This window comes from Sorex araneus, chromosome 9 (assembly GCF_027595985.1).
Source record: "Sorex araneus isolate mSorAra2 chromosome 9, mSorAra2.pri, whole genome shotgun sequence".
Taxonomy (NCBI): Eukaryota; Metazoa; Chordata; class Mammalia; order Eulipotyphla; family Soricidae; genus Sorex; species Sorex araneus.
Genome location: NC_073310.1, coordinates 25,527,473 through 25,552,372, shown reverse-complemented (window position 1 = coordinate 25,552,372; position 24,900 = coordinate 25,527,473). Strand labels below are relative to the sequence as shown.

General features: G+C 37.8%; 1 protein-coding gene across 1 annotated transcript in view; it reads left to right on the top strand.

Moving 5' to 3' along the window:
* RYR2 (ryanodine receptor 2) overlaps positions 1–24,900 on the top strand; it is a 762,156-nt gene that overhangs the window by 712,337 nt on the left and 24,919 nt on the right. The window contains exons 89-97 of the mRNA XM_055147039.1: positions 81–1,378; positions 2,488–2,555; positions 4,548–4,695; positions 7,857–7,943; positions 8,658–8,876; positions 10,333–10,463; positions 11,747–11,789; positions 15,633–15,766; positions 19,144–19,204. Coding sequence (XP_055003014.1) covers positions 81–1,378; positions 2,488–2,555; positions 4,548–4,695; positions 7,857–7,943; positions 8,658–8,876; positions 10,333–10,463; positions 11,747–11,789; positions 15,633–15,766; positions 19,144–19,204 — 2,189 coding nt within the window. The remainder of the gene's footprint in view (positions 1–80; positions 1,379–2,487; positions 2,556–4,547; positions 4,696–7,856; positions 7,944–8,657; positions 8,877–10,332; positions 10,464–11,746; positions 11,790–15,632; positions 15,767–19,143; positions 19,205–24,900) is intronic.

The window sequence follows — 24,900 nt, the reverse complement described above, 5'->3', positions numbered from 1 at the left end:
ATCTCTCATCTTACTTTCTCTATAGATACTGCTTTTATCATAAATGTTCATTTTGAAGAAATCCAATCCTTTACTTCCAGGTAATGTTGTCAATGGAACCATTGGCAAACAGATGGTTGATATGCTTGTGGAATCTTCCAACAACGTGGAAATGATTCTCAAATTTTTCGACATGTTCCTAAAGTTAAAGGATTTGACATCTTCTGATACATTCAAAGAATATGATCCTGACGGCAAGGGAGTCATTTCCAAGAGGGACTTCCATAAAGCCATGGAGAGCCACAAGCACTACACACAATCCGAAACCGAGTTTCTCCTGTCGTGCGCAGAGACAGATGAAAATGAAACGCTGGACTATGAAGAATTTGTCAAGCGCTTCCACGAGCCTGCCAAGGACATCAGCTTCAATGTGGCCGTTCTTCTGACAAATCTTTCCGAACACATGCCCAACGATACACGCCTACAGACCTTTCTGGAGTTAGCAGAAAGCGTGCTGAATTACTTCCAGCCCTTCCTTGGCCGAATTGAGATCATGGGCAGTGCCAAACGCATTGAGAGGGTTTATTTTGAAATCAGTGAATCCAGCCGAACTCAGTGGGAGAAACCGCAGGTCAAGGAGTCCAAAAGGCAGTTCATATTTGATGTGGTTAATGAAGGGGGAGAGAAAGAGAAGATGGAACTCTTCGTGAACTTCTGTGAGGATACCATATTTGAGATGCAGCTGGCGGCCCAGATCTCCGAGTCTGATTTGAACGAGAGGTCAACAAACAAGGAGGAGAGTGAGAAGGAGAAGCCTGAGGAGCAGGGGCCAAGGATGGGCTTCTTTTCCATTCTGACTGTCAAGTCGGCCTTGTTTGCTCTCAGGTATAATATCTTGACTCTTATGCGCATGCTTAGCCTCAAGAGCCTAAAGAAACAGATGAAAAAGGTCAAGAAGATGACCATGAAGGACATGGTCACAGCCTTCTTTTCCTCCTATTGGAGTATTTTTCTGGGCCTCTTGCACTTCGTGGCCAGTGTGTTCAGAGGCTTTTTCCGGATCATTTGCAGCCTGCTGCTGGGAGGAAGCTTAGTAGAAGGTGCTAAAAAGATCAAAGTTGCCGAGCTCTTGGCCAACATGCCAGACCCCACTCAGGATGAGGTACGAGGAGATGGAGAGGAAGGCGAGAGGAAGCCCTTGGAGGCTCCCTTGCCCTCCGAAGATCTAACAGACCTAAAGGAGCTGACAGAGGAAAGCGACCTTCTCTCCGACATATTTGGCTTGGATCTGAGGCGAGAAGGAGGACAATACAAGTTGATTCCTCACAATCCAAATGCCGGCCTCAGTGACCTCATGAGCAACCCAGTCCCCCTCCCTGAAGTGCAAGAAAAGTTTCAGGTAATTCATCTCTAAGAATGGGTTTCAGAGGCTGGTGCAATACTACAGTGGGTAGTATTACCTTGCACGCGGCTGACCAGGGTTCAACTCCCAGCATCCCATATGGTCCTCTGAGCACTGCCAGGGATGATTCCTGAGTGCAGAGCAAGGAGTAACTCCTGTGCATTGCCAAATGTGACCTAAAACATAAAAAAAAAAAATAAGAATGGATTTCACGTGGGAGCAATAAATGAATTTTACATCAGTTTTCATACTAATGTCAGAACTGGTGACTTCCGTTTCCAAAAAGAAATGGATTTCTATTAGACAGAACTAGTCCCCTCCAGATTCTTTACAAATTATTTGACTATCTTAAAGAGATAAGGTATAAGCGGAATTAACTTCTCTAGTGACAATAGCAGATTGGGTAATCATTCCACCTACAAATATTTTGAGTACTCAGAGTCTCACCTCAGTATTTTTTTGGGGAATTGAAAAAGTTGTCTGAGCTGGAAAATTGTACAGCAGGTAGGGCATTTGCACTTCACATAGTCAACCCAGATTCAATCCCCAACACCCCATATGGTCCCCCCAAGCACTCCCAGGAGTCATTCCCGAGCACAGAGCAAGGTGCAAACCCTGAGCACCACTGGGTGTAGCCCCCCCAACCAAATGAATAAATAAATAAAAGAATCATCATTATTTTCAAGTTTAAGAGTTTATTAGGAAGGTATAGGAAAAACTCATAAGAAGTAATAGTAGATAACAGAAACTCCATCATCTTGGGAAAATGAAAACAGTCTTGAGTGATCAAATGAGTCTGCCTGTGGGGCAATTTGCCCTTTATGGGTAAGGTTTAAGTGGGTGAATGAGTTTAAGATGAATATTTCTGAAATGTAAAATATGGACTGGAGCGTAGAGAGTTTGTATGTATTGCTGGCAAAGTAAGTGTGGAGATGAAGGAATGTGTGTCTGGGCTAACAAAATGAGAAGCACACAGAGTACTTGGTCTTATGTATGCAGGAGGGCGTCACTTACTGCTTATGCAGTAGCGCACATGCACAGGACTTCCTGACTTCATTCAAAGGTGATATGTAACCTGCTTCTCTTTTCCCTGCTGACTCACTCAGGAACAGAAGGCGAAAGAGGAAGAAAAGGAAGAAAAAGAAGAAATAAAATCTGAACCGGAAAAGGCTGAGTATGTGTAGTGTCTGCATACTTTCCTTTGCCTCAGCAAGTCTCTCACATACATTTTTTTCAGGGGAATTAAAAGGGAATATTCCATGAGGAAGGGCTGCTATTCCATTCTCTCCTTCCACAGGATGCAATTGCATGGTCTCCACTCACAGCACAAAAACGTCCAATGTTTGCATTTAAAGCATTCCTCCTGAGGACCATTCTCTGTCTGCTATATGCATACGTTTAAAATCATGCATGTATTCCTGTTCTTTTAAAGAAGGTAGAAGAAAAATCATTTTGGATTTTTCATAGAAGCTTTCTGGAATAGAGTTCCTCGAAATGTTGTCCTAAGATTGCGTACTTAAAAATTGTGAGCTCAGTGTAGTAAAGACAAATTTCTGGAGTCCATCACAGGAGTCTGATACAGTAGATCTGATATGAAGCACATAGTTTTGTGCTCATTTCCACCATTATTTTTTTTCACCATTATTTCTAGCTGGTGCTTAGGGCAGTTATAGAGGCAGCAGTAAGAAATGAATATCTTGGCATGACAATATATGTATAATTTCCTCATAACACAAAATTTCTCTCAATAATAATTGACATCTACTTTTTCCCCCAGTTTAATTTGGTTTTTTTATATACACACTTAAAAAAATTGGGGAAGTAAAAATTTTCATTGTCTTGGTGCCCCTCTTCTCATGGGATTTAATCCCCCAACTCATTCTTTATTTCATTGAGTAGTACAGTGAAATGTGAAACATTTGTAAAAGGATATGAAGCCATTTCAATGGCAATTATAAAACTCATTTTAAAAGTATTATGTCTTTTATAGGCTAAAGTTGATTATGGGTTATATATATGAATTATATGTTTCTGAATACATTCATATATAAATATTAATTTTGGAAGGCTATTTATACCTACAGGGATTTTAGGTGGTCAGTGTAAGTATGTACCAATGGGAGATAATACCAGGGTTAATGTGCATGTTTCACATACAGCCAACCCTGGCTTGATACCAGTATCCATGTAGTTCCCTGAGCATCATCAGGTGCAACCCTGGAAGCACTTCCCCAAGCACAGTTGGGTTAAGGCCCATAGGCTCCTGTGCACTGCAAAGACTAAGCAGCACTGCATTTTTGAGTGTTTAACTGTCAGCTTAGATATCTGAAAATGTCGTGGCCTTCTGAGGAAGCTGAAAAGATAACAAAACCAGTAGAGCATTGGTCTTGCATGTACCCGACTAGGTTCAATAACCAGTACCTTATATGGGCCTCTCAGGCTAGCTAGGAGTGATCTCTGTATGGATCCAAAAGCAATCCCTGAGACCCACCAGGTGGGGTCCAAAAATCTGGGAAAATATAAAAAAGAATTTCTGGACCTCCTGGTCACCACTTGGAAGGACTTTCTTCTCCCCTACCCCAAAATTATGCTGATTTCAATGCTTATCAATTCTATTATTTCTGCAAAATTAATATATTGAAACTGAGAATGTATCTCAGTGGTACATCACAGGTCTGGCATGTGTGCGGCCCTGGATTTCATCCCTAGAATCAACTACAGAAAGTTAATATGTTAACATCCTGTAAATATGTGAACAACCAAGTATGTATATGCCTCTGATTTTAAATTCCATTGAATATCCTTGTCCTGATATAGCTGTTTTAACCAATTTAAGTATATTGTATTTATATTTATGATAAAATACAAACATGGTAGTCCCAATGGTTGCAAAATATTTATAGTTCTACAAATGCTTTAAACCTGTGTTATACATATATATTTTTGTATTAGGCAAAATAATTGTTATTCAAGAATCACACTACTAGAAAAAAAGAAGACAAATGCTATTAAAATGGAACATAACAAAAGATTTATAGGACCAAAGAGGTAGATTTTGCTTTCAGTAGTGTCCCTACAATTTAAGCGTTGTTGATTTGTACATTTTGGCAAAAGATTTATGTGTGTCTTTTGCTTATCAGTGACTTATAATTCATTCTGTTCACAGAGGAGAAGATGGAGAAAAGGAAGAAAAAGTCAAAGATGACAAGGGTAAACAAAAACTACGGCAGCTCCACGCACACAGATACGGTGAATCAGAGGTTCCTGAGTCAGCATTCTGGAAGAAAATCATAGCCTACCAACAGAAACTTCTAGTAAGATGTTTTAGAATAAATATTTTTACTGATATATCATGAGACCATAATGATTCAGAACCACCCAGTGAAATCTTCCCTTGGGTGATCATCAGGCCACAAAATAAGTCCTGCAGATATCTACTATTTGCCCATCTTATATTTATTTTTTTAATAATGGATGCCTTTGGCCCACTGCCCCCTATGAATTTACATTATTTGAAACTGTCTTATTTGGTGAGTGGGGCATGGTAGGGCAAGTCACTAAATATTTCCTGAGGCTCCAGTCTTTGGTTTTCTGTGTGAGACTCTACAAAACATTAAAGACAAACATATCTCTAGTATACTAGGAATTTATATCAGTGTTCCAGATCAGGTTAATAACCATTTCTGAACATTCCTGTTATTTTAAAATTACATTATGAAAATATTAACGTCATGAACCAACTTTCCATTGATTTTAAGGTCTAGTCAAAATGATTCTTTAAATTGAATTTTAGATGAAAGAATAATAAATAAAATTGTATGTAATATCCTAAGAATTTTATGAAAATATTCTCCCAATTAAAAATACATTTTCATATTCAGAAGATAAAGGAGTTTCTAAATATCTATTTATTCATAATCAGGCAAAATGAAACTCTTAAAACATATTTGAAAGGCATTTTATATATATGCTTGTGTATCTATAAATATTATGACATATAATATTTTAAAACAGGAAGTGGTTGGGAGATGAATGCTTAGAATAAAGCTAGAAAATGTGTTGATCAGTGTCAGACCTAGAAATTAAGAACAACATTTATCTGATGATGAAACTATTTGAAAAGCAAAATTATATTAATTATTTTATAGTCTGTAAGACTATAGTCTGTGAGAAACAAAAATAGACAATTAAGTACAGTATACTATATAAGCTCATCTGTGAGGAAAATGGTTTCTGTTCAGTAATTATATATTGTGACATTATAAACATATATGCATATTATAAATATACTTTTTTAGTTTTAGTTATAATTCATTACTATTTTATATTTTCCTGTATTGTTTAATACAAAGTACACTGAATCTAATTGTTTTTTAGATAGCTCTGGGTAATTACCAATTTGATTTACTATTTGCCATGGCTATAACTACAGATAGTATAGAACATCAGGTTGAAAGAACTCCTTATAATCTGCAAAAGCCCCAGTGTGCTCCTGAATCATATGTTCTATAAGCTCTGTAGCTACAATTGTGCAAAACAAGAAATTAGGATTTTATTTCATGTCTTGCACAGAGCTCATATCTTCTCTTACCTGTGTACAGTTCTTGTTTCTTGTTTCTCTGCAGTTTGACATTCTCTTTTCATTAGTTTGCATGTGTACATGACTTAATTATAACTCACTCAGGTTATCTTACCCCCCCAAATCACAGTTTAGAGGACCCACCTCTCAGTTCCTCTTTCCAGGAACCGATGTGACATAACATTTTGTCTATGGTCGCCAGTATTGCTCCAATAAGTTTTTGCAGTAAGGCAAGATCATATGTGGGGGCGATGAGACAATGAGACAATTAAAATGGGATGTATAAACGGAGAAGGGTAATAATATGTGCTGTGCTTTGAACAACATGTTGATGTTAAAGTCCTTTATTTGGAGATCAGGTAGACATGTCTCAATATTAATAAAAAGACATGGAATTCATCTTTGGTCTTTTTCTCTCAACTGACCACTCCAGTATTTTTGCCAGCATAATAAATGGCCCAGTGCCAGGAATTAAGGTGCTTGCCCTGCAGAGGTTCCAAACATGCCAAGACTGATTTTAGCATAGGGATAGGAGTAAACCTAAGGACATCCAGGTGTGGTCCCAATGCCACCCCTTTGCCCCAAAGTGTCACCAATCATTTACTTAGTTGTTTGGTCTTCCAAATGCAGAAGTTATCATCTCTGGAGTTTTTTTCCCGTGCCAAATGTAAAACAGCAATAATTCTTCTGTGCTTTCCCTTTGGTAGATCCTGAGTGTGATCAATTATTACCATCTCCAAACATACCATTTGGTTCCAGCCACCACCCTGTTCATCTCTCCCCGCACTCTTCTAGTAACTCTCTAAACTGGTCTCCGTGCTTCCACTATTGCCTCCCACCACCAGCTTCTTACATAGCATCTGGAATAATCCTTCTAAATCATAATGAAATTTTATTCAGCTTTCATCAGATCATCTAATAGTTTCCCATCTCACCGGGATAAGATAACATTTCTACTTACATCGATAGAGTTACTCAGAGAAAGTTTGTGAAAAATTTCATTACTCCCATTTTACAGAGAATGAAAACCATTCTGTGAAATTGTCTAGTTCTGTGTTAGTAAGCAAATGTTCACAGTTAGTAAGCAGTTAGTAAGCTTGATGTCTAGGTAGTATGACTCCAAAACACAAATTGAACCACTTCACTGAAAGGGGCAATACAAATTCTTTTTTTTTTATTCAGTTGTTTGGTTTTTTGGTTTTATTTTGGTTAGGGAGGAGGGGTCACACCCAGCTATACTCAGAGGTTACTCCTGGCTCTGCCCTCAGGAATTACTCCAGGCAGTGCTCGGGGGACATTATGGGTTGCCAGGAATGGAACCCTGGTTGGGTATAAGCAAGGCAAATGTCTTACCTACTATACTATCTCACAAAACAAACTTTTGTAAGGGTTTACAAAGACCTTTTTCCTGCTCATATCTCTGACCTCATTCCACACGTTTCCTCCATTCTCAAAGTGCTCCCTTCTGATTCCTAAAACACACCAACATTACTCTAAATTCTGGAACGTCATACTCCACATTCTCAATCTGATACACTAAATCCATGACTATTTAATATAACTACCTACCCCTCCAACACTTGCACATGTATACACACATACACACACACACATACACACACTTCCTTAAACTCTAAGCCTACTGAATTTTCTTCATAGCATTTATCATTCACTTATGTTATGTTTTTCAGCTCTGTCTTATTTGTTATTTGTTTTCTTCATAATGGCCCAAATATTTTTTAATTCACTATTATTTCTACAGCACCACGATTGGTATTTGGTATGTAGCAGATGCTTGAGATATAATTTTGTATAAATGAATGAATATTGTATTTAAATTATTTGCAAGTTTCACATCTCTTCATTCAGTGATGTATTGATATTTTTCACCTTCAGAACTATTTTGCTCGCAACTTTTACAACATGAGAATGTTAGCCTTATTTGTCGCATTTGCAATCAATTTCATCTTGCTTTTTTATAAGGTATGTACATTTTAATCTCTAATAACCAGTATAAAACTACAAATTGATTGAACTGAATGTATATGATTTACATATTTACTTGTAAAAGTATCTAAACTAATTCTAAAATGCATTTGAGTAGAAGGAAAAACTAAAGCTTTATCAGTGATTATCTAGGAAAATAGGGATAGCTGTGTTTCTCTGAAGCAAAACAGAAATGGTTAACAAAAATGGATTTGACCTGGCATAGGATTTACCTACAACAGTGATATTCAATTATCAGTCCATGGCAGTTCACAGATGTAAAAGGTAAAGACTGGTGGTCTACCACCTTGTTCACGACTGCCAGTTCATGCACCAGTATGCAGGACATGTACCAGTCAACAGATGTAAAATTGTACAAAACACTTGTCAGAACTTTCTGAAAATCTCAATTTTTGTTACATCTGTATTATGTTGCTTATTTGTATAGATTGTTGGTTTTTCTTTAATATCTTAGACAGTGACTTTCCATTTAATTTTTTTCTTACATGTATTATTATCTTCATAGCTCCTTATTAAGTTAGAAAGAATTTAAATTGTGTGTTCACTGGTTTTTGAAAAGCTGTCTTGGTGCCTCTTTTATAGAGACTTCATATCTAAGTATTTATGATAAGCATGCATTTCCATTGTTTATTGTTTAAGCTAATATCCTAGAGGAAGTGAACTGACTATACTTTTAATGGTTTAAATCAGGTCTCCACTTCTTCTGTGGTTGAAGGAAAAGAACTCCCCACTCGTAGTTTAAGTGAAAATGCCAAAGTCAGCACTGTGGACAGCGATTCAAATCGAATCATTGCCGTTCACTACGTCCTAGAGGAGAGCAGTGGCTACATGGAGCCGACGCTGCGTATCCTAGCTATCCTCCACACTGTCATTTCTTTCTTCTGCATCATTGGATACTACTGCTTGAAAGTAAGATAGTAAGGCACCAAGGTACCTGCATGTGTTCATGCATGTGTGTGTATGTCATTGTTGGATTGCTGGGGTAGCAGAAAAAAGGACATTCTTGAAATCTATCGAAGGATGTTCCATGAATCAATGCCTGTGGTGCAAGGGAAGGAAGTAGAATGGAGCAGAGAAAAGTTGGGCTGCAATATGCACACACCTGGCACAGTCATGCTTGATAGGTCCTGATGCTGAAAGCTCTTTCGTGTTCTTGGCTGGGGCAGGATGAACTGACAAGTTATTGAAGGTAGGCTGCTCTGAGAAGAAAACATGACCTTTGACTTTCTTTTATATGAGGTTAATTACTCACATAACAGCCAGTTTCTCCCATAAGTTGACCCCACCTAAGTGACCTATACACTCCCTCTCTAAGCATTGCTTAGTATAATGGAACTGGAGATATATGGTTTACAGAAACTAAGAGTCCTTTGGTTTATTGTTATTAGCTATATATCTATTGCCAGGTCCAGCAGAAATGCTTTGAAGTTTGTCACATTTCACACTAAGCATAATACAAGTCTAGACCTAGAGTCCTACCCAGGGAAAAATATCGTTTGGTAAATAAAATTCAAAGTAACTTGTCTAAGTGGTTAGGACTGTTTACTGCCTCTGAAAACCTCTTTTCCTAGCAAGACTCATTCTTACTGTAATGTGTTTATTGTACTGTTCTCTATCACTGATTCTGAACTTTTCAGAAAACTTTTGATATATCAGGGCACTTTGATATATAAATGAAGGCTAGAATGTAAATTTCCCCTAAAACCTTTCTCCTTCCTTTTCCTTTCCTTGTTTTATGGGGGTGAATTATCTTGAGTACTTCCAGAATGTTTGTAACTTTCTTGTATCTGTGCTTATATAAGACTGTACTAGTGAAAAAAGAATCAATATGTTCAGGAGACATTTTGGAAAATTGATGAAGATTTTTCTGATGCTGAAATTAAAATTTATCTCATAATAGAATGTAGGCATGCTGAGAATGGAATTATTAAAATAATCCTCAAATAAATAACTTTGTTCATTAACTATGTGTTTTGGAACATTAGTAGCATTACTGTATTTTATTGTATACACTTATATATGTAAATATATATGGACAGTAAACATTCTGCATAGTTATCTTGTCAGTATTTAAAACTTGTCCCATTGGTGTGGTTATCTGTGATCTTCTATGTGTTTAAAAATGCGTATTTATAAAATATATAATGAATGCATATTTATATAATGTTATCTCATAATCTTTTTTCTCTAAAATCTTCTGATGTTTCCTTATGTCTAAATATAGCTGATTCATTTTCACTTAATTTTTATCCTACTGGAAGTAACATGGGAAATATATTTTCAAAAACTGTTTCATAAAGATAGTGACCACAAGAGATACCAGTAAATCTCAGCTAATTTTAACATGTTTATTTCTCAAATGTAGGTCCCGTTAGTTATTTTTAAGCGAGAAAAGGAAGTAGCACGGAAATTGGAATTTGATGGACTTTATATTACAGAACAGCCCTCAGAAGATGATATTAAAGGCCAGTGGGATAGACTTGTGATCAACACACAGTGAGTAAAGGATTATATGAGACATCTCTGAACTCAGAAATTTTTTAAATTGTAAGATATACAATACTTTGCCAGAGTTCCTGCAGATTTATCAAAAGTTTTGCCAAGGTGAATAATAGTTATATATTCAGTCAAGAGAAGCAAAAGACTAAGTGCCATCAGCCTCTTAATGGATGCCATCAATTTTTGCCCTCTGTATTCTGAAGTCCTTAATCACAAATGGCTCTAAGTTCTTTTCCACAACATTGATGGAATCCAACATCCATTACTCAGTGTTCAGAGAAGTGTATAGCCAGGGGCACATAACCTCCAGGGTTATCTCATTCACAAGCATAGAAGAATAAAAAAACGTTTTTTTCTTTAAGAAAGAGGTATAACATTAAAGGCAAAAATATTGAATTTAGCACTTTTAATGTATCTGAGTTTTAAACTTTCATTGGTAAAATTAAACAGTCTAGCACACAGCTGGATACAAGTCATATAATTTTATGCAGAAGAGGAAAATTCACGTACTTTTTCTATACATGAGTTATGTAACCTGATGAAATCTAGATCCAAAAGTATGAGCTGCTGCTTGTGTACAAATTCATCATAAAAGTTAAATTTTTTACCATAAAAGATATTAGTGACACAATATTTTTGAGTAGTTTGTACTGTACATTTTGTGGTAGTTTCACTTATTCTTTAATGTTTTAATAATAGTTTCTAAATTTTCAAACAGGACTGATTTATTTGTTCATTTTAAGTTTTCATTATCAATGCTGTGCTTTGACCAGCAACTTTTGCTGTTAATACTAAATTTAATCAAGTCTAATCCAAGTTAATATTACATTAAGCCAACATGCTAGAATGGTGCTTTGTTACCACAGTAAAAAATTTCTTTGAAGAATAACTGGTGAAAACTAGGCATTTTTGCTTCAGAGAAAAAAATAACAAAGTGTTTTATCTGTAATTGAGAAAAACATATATACTGAAACATGTATAATTAAAACTGTAAGAAGCAACTTACTAAGAAATGTGTCCATCTTATCTGCTATTAAACTAGTTGCCCAGAGCCTTTTTGTGATTTACATGTATATATTGATATGTTGACACTACTATAATATTTTATAGTGCATTATATGTAAAATTATTTAATAAGCTACAAAATTACAGTCATTGTAATTCTTGTGAATGGAAAAGCATGTTTACATTAATTTTAATTATTTTATATATTCTGAACAAACTTACTATCAATTTTTTTAAAAGATGATGCTGTTAATATCTGCCTTTATATCTTGCAGGTCTTTTCCCAACAACTACTGGGACAAATTTGTTAAAAGAAAGGTAATATATCTTAGATGAAATAAGCACCCTATTTTCCTAAAGCACAATCTAGATTTGAATGTGCTGTGGGTTATCATATGAATGAGCTAGTGCAGTATGTATCATTAGTTTACTAATGTCATTTCAAATTGAAAATGAACTTATCCAAAAATAATTCATAAGTTATTATTGCCCTATAGCTATAAAATAATAAGACATTGCTTTATTCTCTCATCCTATGACTCAGGTGAATTAAACAATAGATTGTTTAATTAAACTAAATTGGCTGAGGATCATTTTTCAGGAAAGCAGCTGATAAAACTACATGGACTGGATCTCTCTCTAAACAGTAGGCTCCGAACGTCACTCAGCTACAGAGTATTTGCCTTGCATGTGTAAATCCATAGATTCAGTCACTGAAGATTCTAGACAAATAAACTAAGAAGTAGAAAAGTTGGTGAGGGGGATGGAGTGATAGTAGGGTGGTATTTGCCTTGCACGAAGCCAACTGGGTCCATTCCCATCACTGCATATGGACAGTTGAGCCCACTAGCAATATTTCCTGAGTGCAGGCCAGGAAGGGCAAACCCCTGAAGCCCTGAACACCATCAAGGCCCAAAACACACAGACACAAAAAAAAACAAGCAAAAAATCAGAATGTTAACTAAAATTGAATTTTATTTACATTCTATAATTTTATTTGTTAAAAAAAATCTTTATAAAGTTTTACTCTTCTGATATAGATGGCATCAGAAAGCAGTAGAAGAAGCACTGCAGTCAAGTTTTACTCTAGGTGGTGGGGACTATCAAACAAAACCACACAGAATGCTATTGTATTGTTGTAGGTCACTTCTTTTAAAATGAAATAAAATGTGTAAGAGTACTTGTACATTATAGTAATCCCCTTTTATGCCAATATTTTAGAACTAGACTCTAGTTTTAAAAGGCATTATAGATTAGAGATGTTACAAGCATTAAGACACTTGTCTTGCATGCTTCTGAAACAAATTTAATCACTGAATATGATGTGTTCCCCCAAGCACAGCCAGGAGTGATCCCTGAGCACATACTAAGAGTATACCCTGAGCATCAATGGGTGTGGCCCCCCAATCCAAACAAAAACTAAAGAAAGACAGTGTGTTTGTTGACTTTATTTTGGTGCAAGAATTTTTATTGTTATGTCTTAGGTTAGCATTGCATTGCATTGCACTACATTCAAATGAGACCAACACTTTGAAGGAATAATTAAAACTAATTAAAATATTTTTATTTTAGGTACCAAGAGATATAGTATAGTGGGCAGGGCACTTGCTATACATGCAGTTGACCTGAGTTCAATCCCTTGCTCTCCATATAGTCCCCAAATCCACTAGAAGTTATGCCTAAGTGCAGAGCCAGGAGTAACCCCTGAGCACTGCTGGGTATGAGCCAGAACCAAACAAAAATAATATTTGTAGGCTGGAGCAATAGCACAGTGGTTGGGCGTTTGCCTTTCACGCGGCCGACCCGAGTTTGATTCTTCCGCCCCTCACAGAGAGCCCGGCAAGCTACCGAGTATCAAGCCTGCTCGGCAGAGCCTGGCTAGCTACCCGTGTGTATTGGATATGCCAAAAACAGTAACAATAAGTCTCTCAATGAGAGACGTTACTGGAGCCCACTCGAACAACTCGATGAGCAACGGGATGACAGTGACAGTGATTTTGAGCTTAACAAATAAAGAATAACTTTTCCGGATTACTAAAGCAAGAGTTTCTCTGATGGAAAATATACATTTAGAGTGAAATAGATAAACTGTAATTGCTATTAAGAATTTCTATGACAATCTTACTGGAGAACCCAATGTGTTCTCTTGGGAATGAGGGTAGGACTATAACCCATAGAGAATACCCACCCAAATCAGCTCATCACACTTTTGTCTGGATGTTTGGATTTGTTTTGTTTGGAGCCCAAACCCAGCCCTATTCAGGTGTTACTCCTGATGTTGGGGTTGCTCCCAGATGCCCAGGGTCCTGGGGGCGAAGGGGGGATATTAGGGAAGGGCCATGTAGGGAGGCAGACATAGGTTATAGGGAAGGGATCAGTCCAGGCCTCTTGCATGAGAAGCATTCTTACTCAGCCTCTTGAGCTAGCCCTGCAGCCCCACTGGGGTCCATTTTTATTGATGTAAGACTAGTGCAAAACCAAAATTGTTTCATTAATCTGAACAGCATATATTTGTACGCTCTAAATATTATTTGTCTGTGCCTGAGTGCATACACTCAGAAAGTACTTTCTATTTCTACTAATATTTCCCTACTCTCAACTTATGTATTTTTTCCTTTGCCTACTCCGTTTACTTTCACATTCACCTTCTCTTTTTCCTGGTTCTCATTTCTTTCATCATGCATTTCATCATGCAAGTCCCCTGTCTTCCTAAGCCCTGTTTTTGGATTTGCTATCAGTTCTCTTAATCCTTCCCACTTTTCTTTCATCATTGTTCCTCCATTTTCACTGATGTATAAGACAGTCGTGGCATAGGAACTTTAGACTTCTGTGCACTGCACGGAGCCAATCATACTGAGTGTAAGGGCAAACTGAACCACATCTAAAAATCTGACATGGAAAAAGCCTGGCATATGTGTCAGGAGAGATAGACATGGTAGTTTGCTAAGAAGCGCTCCTAATGATCAAAAATATGATCATTAGGATTATACTATAATCAATAATGATCAATATGTGAGGATCGATACTAGTTAAAAATGAAACTGAGAATAAAAGTATGGGGTCAAGAGTTCACACCTGCTGTTATTGACAGATCATTTGATTTAGAATACAATGGGAGCATAATTTGTCTGTACTGAAGATCTGGCACCTTTCTGTAGGGGTCATCCTGGGGCTACAGTAGTCTTTGCAGATCATTGCTGGGGTCAGTCATTGGTCAGATGACTTCTTACCCCAACTCATAACAAGTTTAGCAACTCCAGGTGGGTCATATTTTCTAAGACAAAATTCCCTTAACTGCAGAATAAAATTCTAACAACACAAAACTACATGTTGTGACAGTCACCGGAAGGAAAGCATGCCTACATTCTGAGCATAACCCATGATACAAAGTGTGAATTTAGTAGAAGTTGCTTTCATTTCCTCCTGCTTCTCTACCCAATTACCTCAGCTCATCCTATTCTTTTCCAAGTTGCACTGTCAATTGAATTAGTAATCTTGTGCCTCATATAGACGTTATTTAAAATGCTTTAAGTCTTCATTGACTATAAGCTGCATAATCACAGAAGACAAAGCAGAAACTAGATGTTTAAGGGAATCTACAAATAAGTTAGCGTTATGGTCAGTATAAAAATAAGTGACGTTTTTGAGAAATCTCCATAATGCTTTCTTCAGAGGTTGATGCAGCTAACATTCTCCCTAACTGTGGGTGAGGGTTCCTTTCTTGCCTCAACCCCACCAATACTTGCTATTTTCAGACTTTTTTGATATGTGCCATTCTTACAGGGGTGAAATGTTATCTCATTGTTGTTTTAGTTTGCATTTCCCTATGACAAACCATTCTTGATATCATTATAAACCACAGAAAATTAAAATTAATATAATTTTATCAGTTAAAAATCATATAAATTGGGGCTGGAGAGATATTACAGTGGGTTAGCATGCTTGCCTTGTACATCACTGACCTGGGTTTAATCCCCCACATCTCATATGGTCCCTGGAGCACTGCCAGGAATAATTCATGAGTGCAGAGCCAGGTCTCCTGAGCACCCCTAGATGAGCCTCCGAAGATAACATAAATTAAAAATAGATATTTATATACACAAACACAGATAGGGTTGCTTAATCGTTGAGGTCAATGGATTTTTTTCTTTGCCCTTCCAGGTTATGGATAAGTATGGAGAATTCTATGGTCGAGATAGAATCAGTGAATTGCTTGGTATGGACAAGGCTGCCCTGGATTTCAGTGATGCCCGAGAAAAAAAGAAGCCAAAGAAAGACAGCTCCCTGTCAGCCGTGTGAGTGCCGCCTCAGGTTTATATTTCATGTCTGGGTTAAAATGAAGAAAGAAATGTATAAATGCATTTATACATTTCCTGGTGTATTGATTTCCTTTACTTCATTGTAAAGTAATAAAAAGAGAGGTGAAGGAAACTGAAAATGCGTATATAACCTACTTTTCATGTTTCTGAGTATTTTGAGTTCAGGAATAATTTTTTATTACTTTTTAAAGTTTTTTTTTCATTACTCATATAAAGGAAGAAAAAGTTAAGAATGTTTATGTTTTTTGCTGCAATTTGCCTTTTTTTATCCATACGTGACATTTAAGTCAAGACAAGCCATAGGTCCGAATACAATATGTTACTGTTTTCTGATTCTTCCTGTTTGAAACAAAATTAACTTTCTTATGAAATGTGAGATATTATCATAGTCTCTTCATTAAAAGTTTTCTAAATTTGAATCCTATTATTAATTATTGCATTTTATTAAAAAAGCAAAGACTTTGATGCAGAAAATACTGTGTTATAACACTGTTACCTGGGAGGTTAACTATAAAATGAGACACTCAATACATTCTTTCCATGGAATAATAGAACATAGCTAGATTGATATGTCTGTTAAATTGAACTCACATGAGATGATATTTTATTCCTGCATCCACATAACTGTATTTTATTTTATACAAATTTCTAATTAATATAAAAATGCAGAGATACATGTTGCATTGTTATAGATTGCTCTTTTTGTTTGTTGTATTTATTTGCTCCAGGCTATACCCAGTGGTGCTCAGAGACCATGCAGTGCTAGGTTTTGGAATGCTGAGATTCCAACATGCTAAGCATAAGGTTTAGCCTTTGAACTAACTACTGACCTCTGCTTATAGATTTTCTTTAAATCTATGAAATGTTAGGTAAAAATGGGATTGGGTACTTTGGTGGTATTACAGTGAAGTAACTGTGTAAACCAAGACTATAAGTGTCAGCACTACTGCAAATTTATTATCTTAACTATAATAAATGATAAGACAAAACAAAATAAACAAAAATGTGTTGGGGGATGAGGGATTGTACAAAAGTTAGGATACTTGGGGCTGGAGCGATAGCACAGTGGGTGGGGTGTTTGCCTTGCACGTGGTCGACCCGGATTCGATTCCCAGCATCGCATATAGTCCCCCGAGCACCACCAGGAGTAATTCCTGAGCACAGAACTAGGAGTAATCCCTGAGCATTGCCGGGTGTGACCCAAAAAGAAAAAGAAAAGAAAACCAGTTAGGGTACTTGCCTAACTTGTAACTTTGGCTGCCAGCCTGGTACAAATCCCGTCAATGAATATAGGCCTCCAAGTACCAGCAGATGTGACCTCAAAGCCAGAAGTGGTCCTGAGCTTAGAGCTAGCTGTGTCCTTTGAGAACTACTGGGGTTAGGCTCCAAAAATCAAAACAAATATACTGACAGCAACTGCAATAACACTGTGTTAGAACTATTTGGGTGGGTCATTAAAAGTAACGTGAATGAGGGGCCGGAGCAATAGCACAGCGGGTAGGGCGTTTGCCTTGCACGCGGCCGACCCAGGTTCGATCCCTGGCATCCCATATGGTCCCCCAAGCACCGCCAGGAGTAATTCCTGAGTGCAGAGCCAGGAGTAACCCCTGAGCATTGCTGGGTGTGACCCAAAAAGAAAAAAAAAAAAAGTAACGTGAATGAAGTTAAGAAGCAGTTACTTAAGCAGAAGTTGTTGGTTTCAAATTTTTAAAAAACTTTTGCACTTTAAGAAAACAAATATGGAACTAAAGTACCTGATACTATATGTAAAAAGGAATGCAGTTATCAATCATCAGAAACTATGGCCTTTCTGTTAGAATATCATAAAGAATGAGGACTACGGTGTGCATGGTAACACTCCTGGTATTAACAAGCTCATATCCTTGATGAAAAATGTAGAATTACCAGTTTTACTAAATTATACACTCTATGGCAATATATATTACTCTAAAAAATTAGTCTGAAAAGATAGAAGGAAAATTTACATTTTTACTATGAACAAATAGTTTACATTATCGTAAATTCCCACTGTTTTACAAAGTAACCACATAAAGTTGAACCCTTATAAAAATCCTAAGAAATAAATGTAACATTTATAAACATCTTAAATATGGATAATGTGAGGCCAGAGTGACATTTCATTGGGAAGGGCATTTGCCTTGCACATGGTTGACTTGGGTTCGATCTCTGGTATCCCATATGGTTCCGCAAACACACCAGGAGTAATTCTTGAGTGCAGAGTCAGGAGTAACCCCTGAGCAGTGCTGGGTGTGACCCAAAAAGCAAAATATATATATATATATATGTATATATATATATATATAATGAAATCAGAAAATTAAACATCTAGTAAAATATCTGCTTTACTAGGAATTACAATCAATGTGTTATTCCTTTATTAAAAATATGTGAAATACTTGGTATATGCCTATTTAAATAGATGACCAGCATATTTTATGCACATATATTGGTTAATTTTCTGCATTTTACAGGAATAGTTTTCACATATACCCCATACCTTGTAGGGGAAAATACAATTTTAAAAGTTCTAAGTAAGATGAATAAGGTTGTATTTTGATTTGCTTTTTTAGGTTCTCTCTCTAAAAAAAAAAATAGCAAAAAACTCTGGAAAATTCTTTCCAAGACAAGTCTTAGCTATTCCTTTGGGATAGAACAACAGTTGACCTTTAAATTATTTGTCGGAGAGGTTAGGTTCATCATAATAGGGTTACTGATCTGCACATAGTACGAAATCCTCATATAATCATTGACTCCCCTGAAACTTTGCTCTAGCTCTCCCTTGGTATCTGCAGAGCAGGGGGCTATAATTTCAGGGTATCTACAAACAATGAAAGTCATGGTTTCTTGTAGTTGACCCTCCATTTCTGTGGATTCTGCTTCCACAGATTCAACTAACATCCAAGGTCAGAAGGTTGATTAGCTCCTTGGCTGAAACAGACTGGAAAATTTTGTATGTAAATGATCCCTACATACATCCATGCAGTTCAAGCCCATGCTGTTCAAAGGCCAACTGTAGTTTCTTGAGATAGCTCTGTCTTGTTCCATGAGAAGTGTGTGCCAGCAGGCTCTTGGAAGCCTATGAACCTTTCTTTTATTGGTGTAGGGGTGGGGGGAGGGGGCTGAAGGGGGAAGGGAGGTTAGTGTAGGAGGAAGGGGAAGAAGACCCAGCTGTGCTCAGGGCTTCCTCCTGGCTCTGCTCTCAGAGATCACGCCTGATTGTGCTCAGGAAACATGTGATGTCAGATGTCAGGGATACCTGATATATATATTTACAAATGATTCTTTTTCTCATCTTTTCTATCATTCCTTTTTTTTTTTGTCATTTATTCCAGACTGAACTCTATTGATGTGAAGTATCAGATGTGGAAACTCGGAGTTGTTTTTACTGACAATGTAAGTCTACTTCAGTACCAACAGAGTAAAATACACTCTGATTAGATCAATTTGTTAAGCTTTTAAAGAGTTATTTGTAATCGCCTACTCTACCACTGAGCTATACTCACTGTGCTTGCAGACAGTTATTTTACAAAGTTGTTGACTCTCTGAGAAGAAAGATCTTCATCTGCTGAGCACCAGCAGGCCAGAGCAGCGTTTTACCACTCACTGGGTCCAAGAATCACTACTATGACCCCCAGGTTCCCCAGAGCTGCTGCCGAGGCTCCTATACAAAAAATAAGTTATTCAGATACCAATCCATGTAATCTGGATCTTATCTAAGAAAGTTCCTCAAACATATATAACTAATACATTTCTGTTGGAAGATTAAAATGAAAATCTGTAGCACTGTAACACTGTCATTCCATTGTTCATCGATTTGCTCAAGAGGGCATCAGTAACATCTCCATCGTGAGACTTGTTGTTACTGTTTTTGGCATATCAAATACACCAGAGTTGCCGGGCTTTGCTGTGTGGGCGAGATACTCTTGGTAGCTTGCTGGGCTTTCTGAGAGGGATGGAGGAATCGAACCCGGGTCAGCCACATGCAAGGAAAAAGTGCCCTACCCGCTGTGCTATCGCTCCAGTCCTGAAATGAAAATGTGTATATAAAAAAATGAGATGTAAGTCATTTTTGGTGACTTATGCATATTTTCATTCCAGTATTCGGTGAGGAACGTCATTTTTGATTTTTACATATGCTTTAAGGCATGAAGAGATAGAACAGTGGGGAGGGTTGCTGGCCTTACATGTGGCCAATCTGGGTTTGATCTTCAGCATCCCATGTCTTTCCTGAATCCTGCCAGGAGTGATACCTGTGAGCAGAACCAGGAGTAAGCCCAGAGAACTGCCAGGTGTAACTCAAAAAACAAAATAAATAAATTTGTGTCTAAAAGGAAGCTCTAAGCATAAAAACATTAAGGTTAATTGGGATCAATTTAAGTATTTCCAAATTAAGTATAGTAAATGATTTTTTGTTTATCTTTCTTTTATCAAATAACCTAAGGGCCCATGTATTTTGGGGGGTGGAATATGACTTACACTTATTTTTAGATCACCCAGTTTTTGTGGCAGAAAACCCCATTTTCCTGACCTGACTTGCCTAGTACTTTTGATACTTTTTAATCTTCTAATTTCCATTGAACTAATTGTTACTGCCCGCTGTTTCTATGCTCTCATTTTCTGGCGGTGAAAGTTGCTTGAAGCAATCATGAAACTGGTGAATAAATCAGTGAACTCTTGCTGTAGCTTCTCAGCCTGGCCTCACTTAGTGCTTCGTTATTCTCTTACCATCCTATAAATAGGGACATACAGACAGATTCTAACACTTTCCTAAAGAACCCATGCTGTGATTTTTTTTGGACATTTCATTTGTCTCAAACTATTCTCTGATGTTAGCATTGATTTTTACATTGAATGTTAGGTTCAATATTTTAAAGACTCTGACCACCCCCTCCAAATTATGCTGCTATTTCCATGGGCACAGAATAATAGTTATCTTAGAGATTAGTCCTAAGAACGGGAAAAAAGTAAGTCTTGTGTCTTTTAGAACCTAAAATGACCATAAACTATCAATAAAGAGTCTTGCAGTTCATTACTCATTTAATAGTGGAAGCATCTACCTTTTCTTTCATTTGAAGCCAGCATTATTGTTTTCCATTAGAGTAACCATGTCATCTTGCTTCTTACAGATCAAGACTTCTTAATTATATAGCCTACTCAGTTCATTTTTTGCAACTGTTTGTACCTGATATTACCACACTATACACTATATACTTTTTGTTTCCCCTAGGGCAGTGGTTCTTAACCTTTTTACAACTTCAGACCAAGCCTGTTTCATAGATTGGAGGTTGAAAACCATACTCTAGAGAAATGGGGCATGAGAGGACCCTGGAAGGAGTACGAAGTAACTTCTTTAGAATTCTTTTTTTTTTTTTTTTTTTTGCTTTTTGGGTCACACCTGCCGATGCACAGGGGTTACTCCTGGCTCTACACTCAGGAATTACCCCTGGCCGTGCTCAGGGGACCATATGGGATGCTGGGATTTGAACCCGGGTCGACCGCGTGCAAGGCAAACGCCCTACCCACTGTGCTATCGCTCCAGCCCCCTAGAATTCTTAATGTTATTAGATTTCCGATAGTCTAGCGGCTAGGGCATTTGCCTTGCATGCGGCCAACAGGGGTTCGATTCCTCCACCCCTCTCGGAGAGCCCGGCAAACTACCGAGAGTATCTCATCCAAACGGCAGAGCCTGGCAAGCTACCTGTGACATATTCAATATGCCAAAAACAGTAACAAGTCTCACAATAGAGACATTACTGGTGCCCACTTGAGCAAATCGATGAACAATGTGATGACAGTGTTATAGTGACAGTGATATCAATGTGGGTGGGTGCCATTTGGTGAATTATCTCTTTTAACATGCATTCAGTCTTCACTGAAGCGCAGTTTCTCTCTGAAACATAGCTGGTACTATAAAATGTAATATGAGATTTCATATTATTAGTTGAGATACAGGATTTCATATTTTATTTAATTTAAATATCGGATTATATAACTATGCATGTATTATTTTGAGTCTTATGCAATATATAATGTATATAGTATATTTACATTTTTCAAAGATCTAATTTTTGATAACTCCTGCCTATTTATCTGGAGTATCCCCAGAACAAATGAAGAGAGTCCATGTATAAATATGTATATGTATATATATGTAATTTTATACCTATATAATTTAGTGTAAATCTTACTATAAACATTGGTTTTTATCTGATTTTGAAATTTATGTTGGAAGATTTATTTTCTAAATATGTTTAAGCCTAATAGGTGTTTTGGTGCACGTGTTTCCTAAATGTAGTGTATCACTGACATTTTACATCTCTATAGTTCACTCGCTCACAAACAACCCACTAATCATTTTATATCAGTGCCCCATGGCAAATCTACTCCCTTTTCTGTTCCTCCCGTCCATAATTTACTTTCGTGGGGTTTTTCTGAGGGGAGGAGCACACTTGGTGGTGCTCAGTGTTTACTCCTGGCTCTGTGCTTAGGGATTATTCTTGACAAGGCTCAAAGGACAATTGGGATACTATGGATCTAACCCAGGTCAGCTTCATGCAAGATGAGGGTCTTTCTTACCCACTGTCTTACCTCTCCGGCTCTTCACAATGGATTCTTCCTGCCAGTATTTTTGTTATTCTTGCTACCCAGACTCAAATTACTTGCTTGAACAATTTCTTTTTCTTTCTTCTTACAAAAATATATCCTTAACACTTTGCCTAATTTTGGTCACACCGCTATCCTTGGTATTTATTAGTCTCATTTTGACTCATAATTCATGATGTGTAAAAAACTAAAGCACGCCAATGGGCGTGTGCACTTGCGGGCTCTCCAGGCGGCTGTGTCTCACCGCCCGCGTTCGGTGCTCTGCAACCACTCTGTATGGGCTGGATCGGGACGGCTATTGGCCAAGGACAGACGAAGGAAGAACGAGGACCAAGCTGGTTGCTGATTAGTTACTGTTTATTCAATCTTCCATCTTTCCCATCTCCCGCACTTCTAGCTCCGTCCTCTCTCTGGATCTACTGCAGCCTGGATTCTCTTGTCTCTCCTCCCTTTTTCCTCTCTTGCCCTTGCCCTAGGTTACACACTGCCAGGTAGCAAAATCAGCATAAGAAAGCCCTTCCTGAGGGCTGTCAGGTTCAAAGGGAACACAACCTAGGGGCATTCCAAAGTCCTTCCTGACTGCCAGTAGGCAAAATACCTCCTAAGGGTTTTTCTCCTCTCCTAATTCCACACAATCATTAACATCTTAATACTAGTTATTTTTGTATGGACATAACAAGAGATACATTTTAGGCTTGCAAGGCAGCTCTCCTGGCAACATCTTGCCACAGACTCAGACTGCAGCACTCAGGCCAGATTAATCATTCCTCACCCTAGCAGGGTCCAAATCTAGTTATCATTGTCTGGATAATAACAACATTTGCCCATGACCAAGCTCTTAACTTATAGTTAAGCATTAGGCACTTTGGCCAGGCCCATCTCCATGCCAGGGTAGCACAAAACTCACCGCTTGCCCTGGGTCTGTCCCGTCTCTCGTCAGGACCCTGCTTTTGGGGGAGCTAGGAAGTAAGGGCAGCTGAGGCTTAGCTGAGAGAACAGATGCCCAAGAGGAAAATATCATGGAGAGTCAAATGACTCCCATGTTATAAAAACATAGCATTTGCTAAGTCTTCCTGTGTCCATACAAAAAGGACATTGCTCTGAATAAACTATGCAAAGGACTCAAGGAGAAAAGAAAAACAATATTTACAAGTCAACAGAACACTAAGAAAGAAGCTACAAATAAGCAAAGAGGAATGGGAGCACTGTAACGGGAGTAACCCAATAAACCTAAACTACCTGAGGCTATGTTATCCTACAATGATGGGTTTGTCCTGAAATCTCCTAATTTAATAATTCTGCTACTTAACAACTTTTGTTCTTTAGAAAGTACTTTCACCTAAGAGTATTCCCATTGTAATTTATAAGTTGGAACTGAAATTGCCTGTTTATCAGGCATTTTGCTAGAACAAAACAAAGAGACTGTGCATCCAAATATATGGAACACTGAATGGTACTTAGGTCCTGCAGAAAATTTTATAAAACAATGCATTTCATATGCCATTGTTTTGCTTTTATTTTTTAAAGGAAGTGTACTTTTTTTTCCAGGCCTTGAAACAAGTTTACAGAGTTAAAAATTACTTATAAAAAAAAAAGAGAGGGGGCTGGAGCGATAGCACAGCGGGTAGGGCGTTTGCCTTGCACGCAGCCGACCTGGGTTCGAATCCCAGCATCCCATATGGTCCCCTGAGCACCGCCAGGAGTAATTGCTGAGTGTAGAACCAGGAGTAACCCCTGTGCATTGCTGGGTGTGACCCAAAAAGAAAAAAAAAAGAGAGAAAGGAACAGCTTTTACAGGAGATGAAATTAGCACATACAACGTGGAAGTGGTCTTTCCTTTCCTCTCCCTTCTGTTTGGGATGGGACACTTGGTGGCAGAAGCTTTGTTGCCCTGACTCGGGTTATCACTGTTTTCTAACAGCTCTTTTCTCCCACTGCATCTGCAACTCTTAGCTTATAGGGGGGAAAGATCTTGTCTTCATAGACTCTGACTCTCTAGTGACTTACATGTTCCAATAAGACAGATTTTCAGGGCCTTTTTCTGTGAAGGGCCAGTTTCTTTCCATCCACAGGCCATATAATGTAGGTAAGTGACTGCAGAAAGACAGTGAAAGGATCTCTACCGGTCCTGTCATGCAGCAGGACCAGAGCACATGACTGCAAGCTTTGTGTGGCCACGGGCTAGGTGTTTCCCACCCTCTACAGGATGTGCCCATATGCCTCAACTTGGCCTCGTGCCCTTTCAATCCCACAGTACTTTTTCTGGCATTAACTTCTATGAACTCCTCATTATTCGCATACACACAGTGAATATTTGATCAATGCTGTTTTCTTTTCTCCCGCTTGCTCTCTGGATTTAACCCCACATTGTACATGATATCTCTTGAGCTAAGTCAGTACCCTCAGTCTTGATTTGGTTCTTTGTTAAAAATGAATATATGTTATAATCAAAATGAAACTTCTCATACTTGCTTCTGACTTCACTT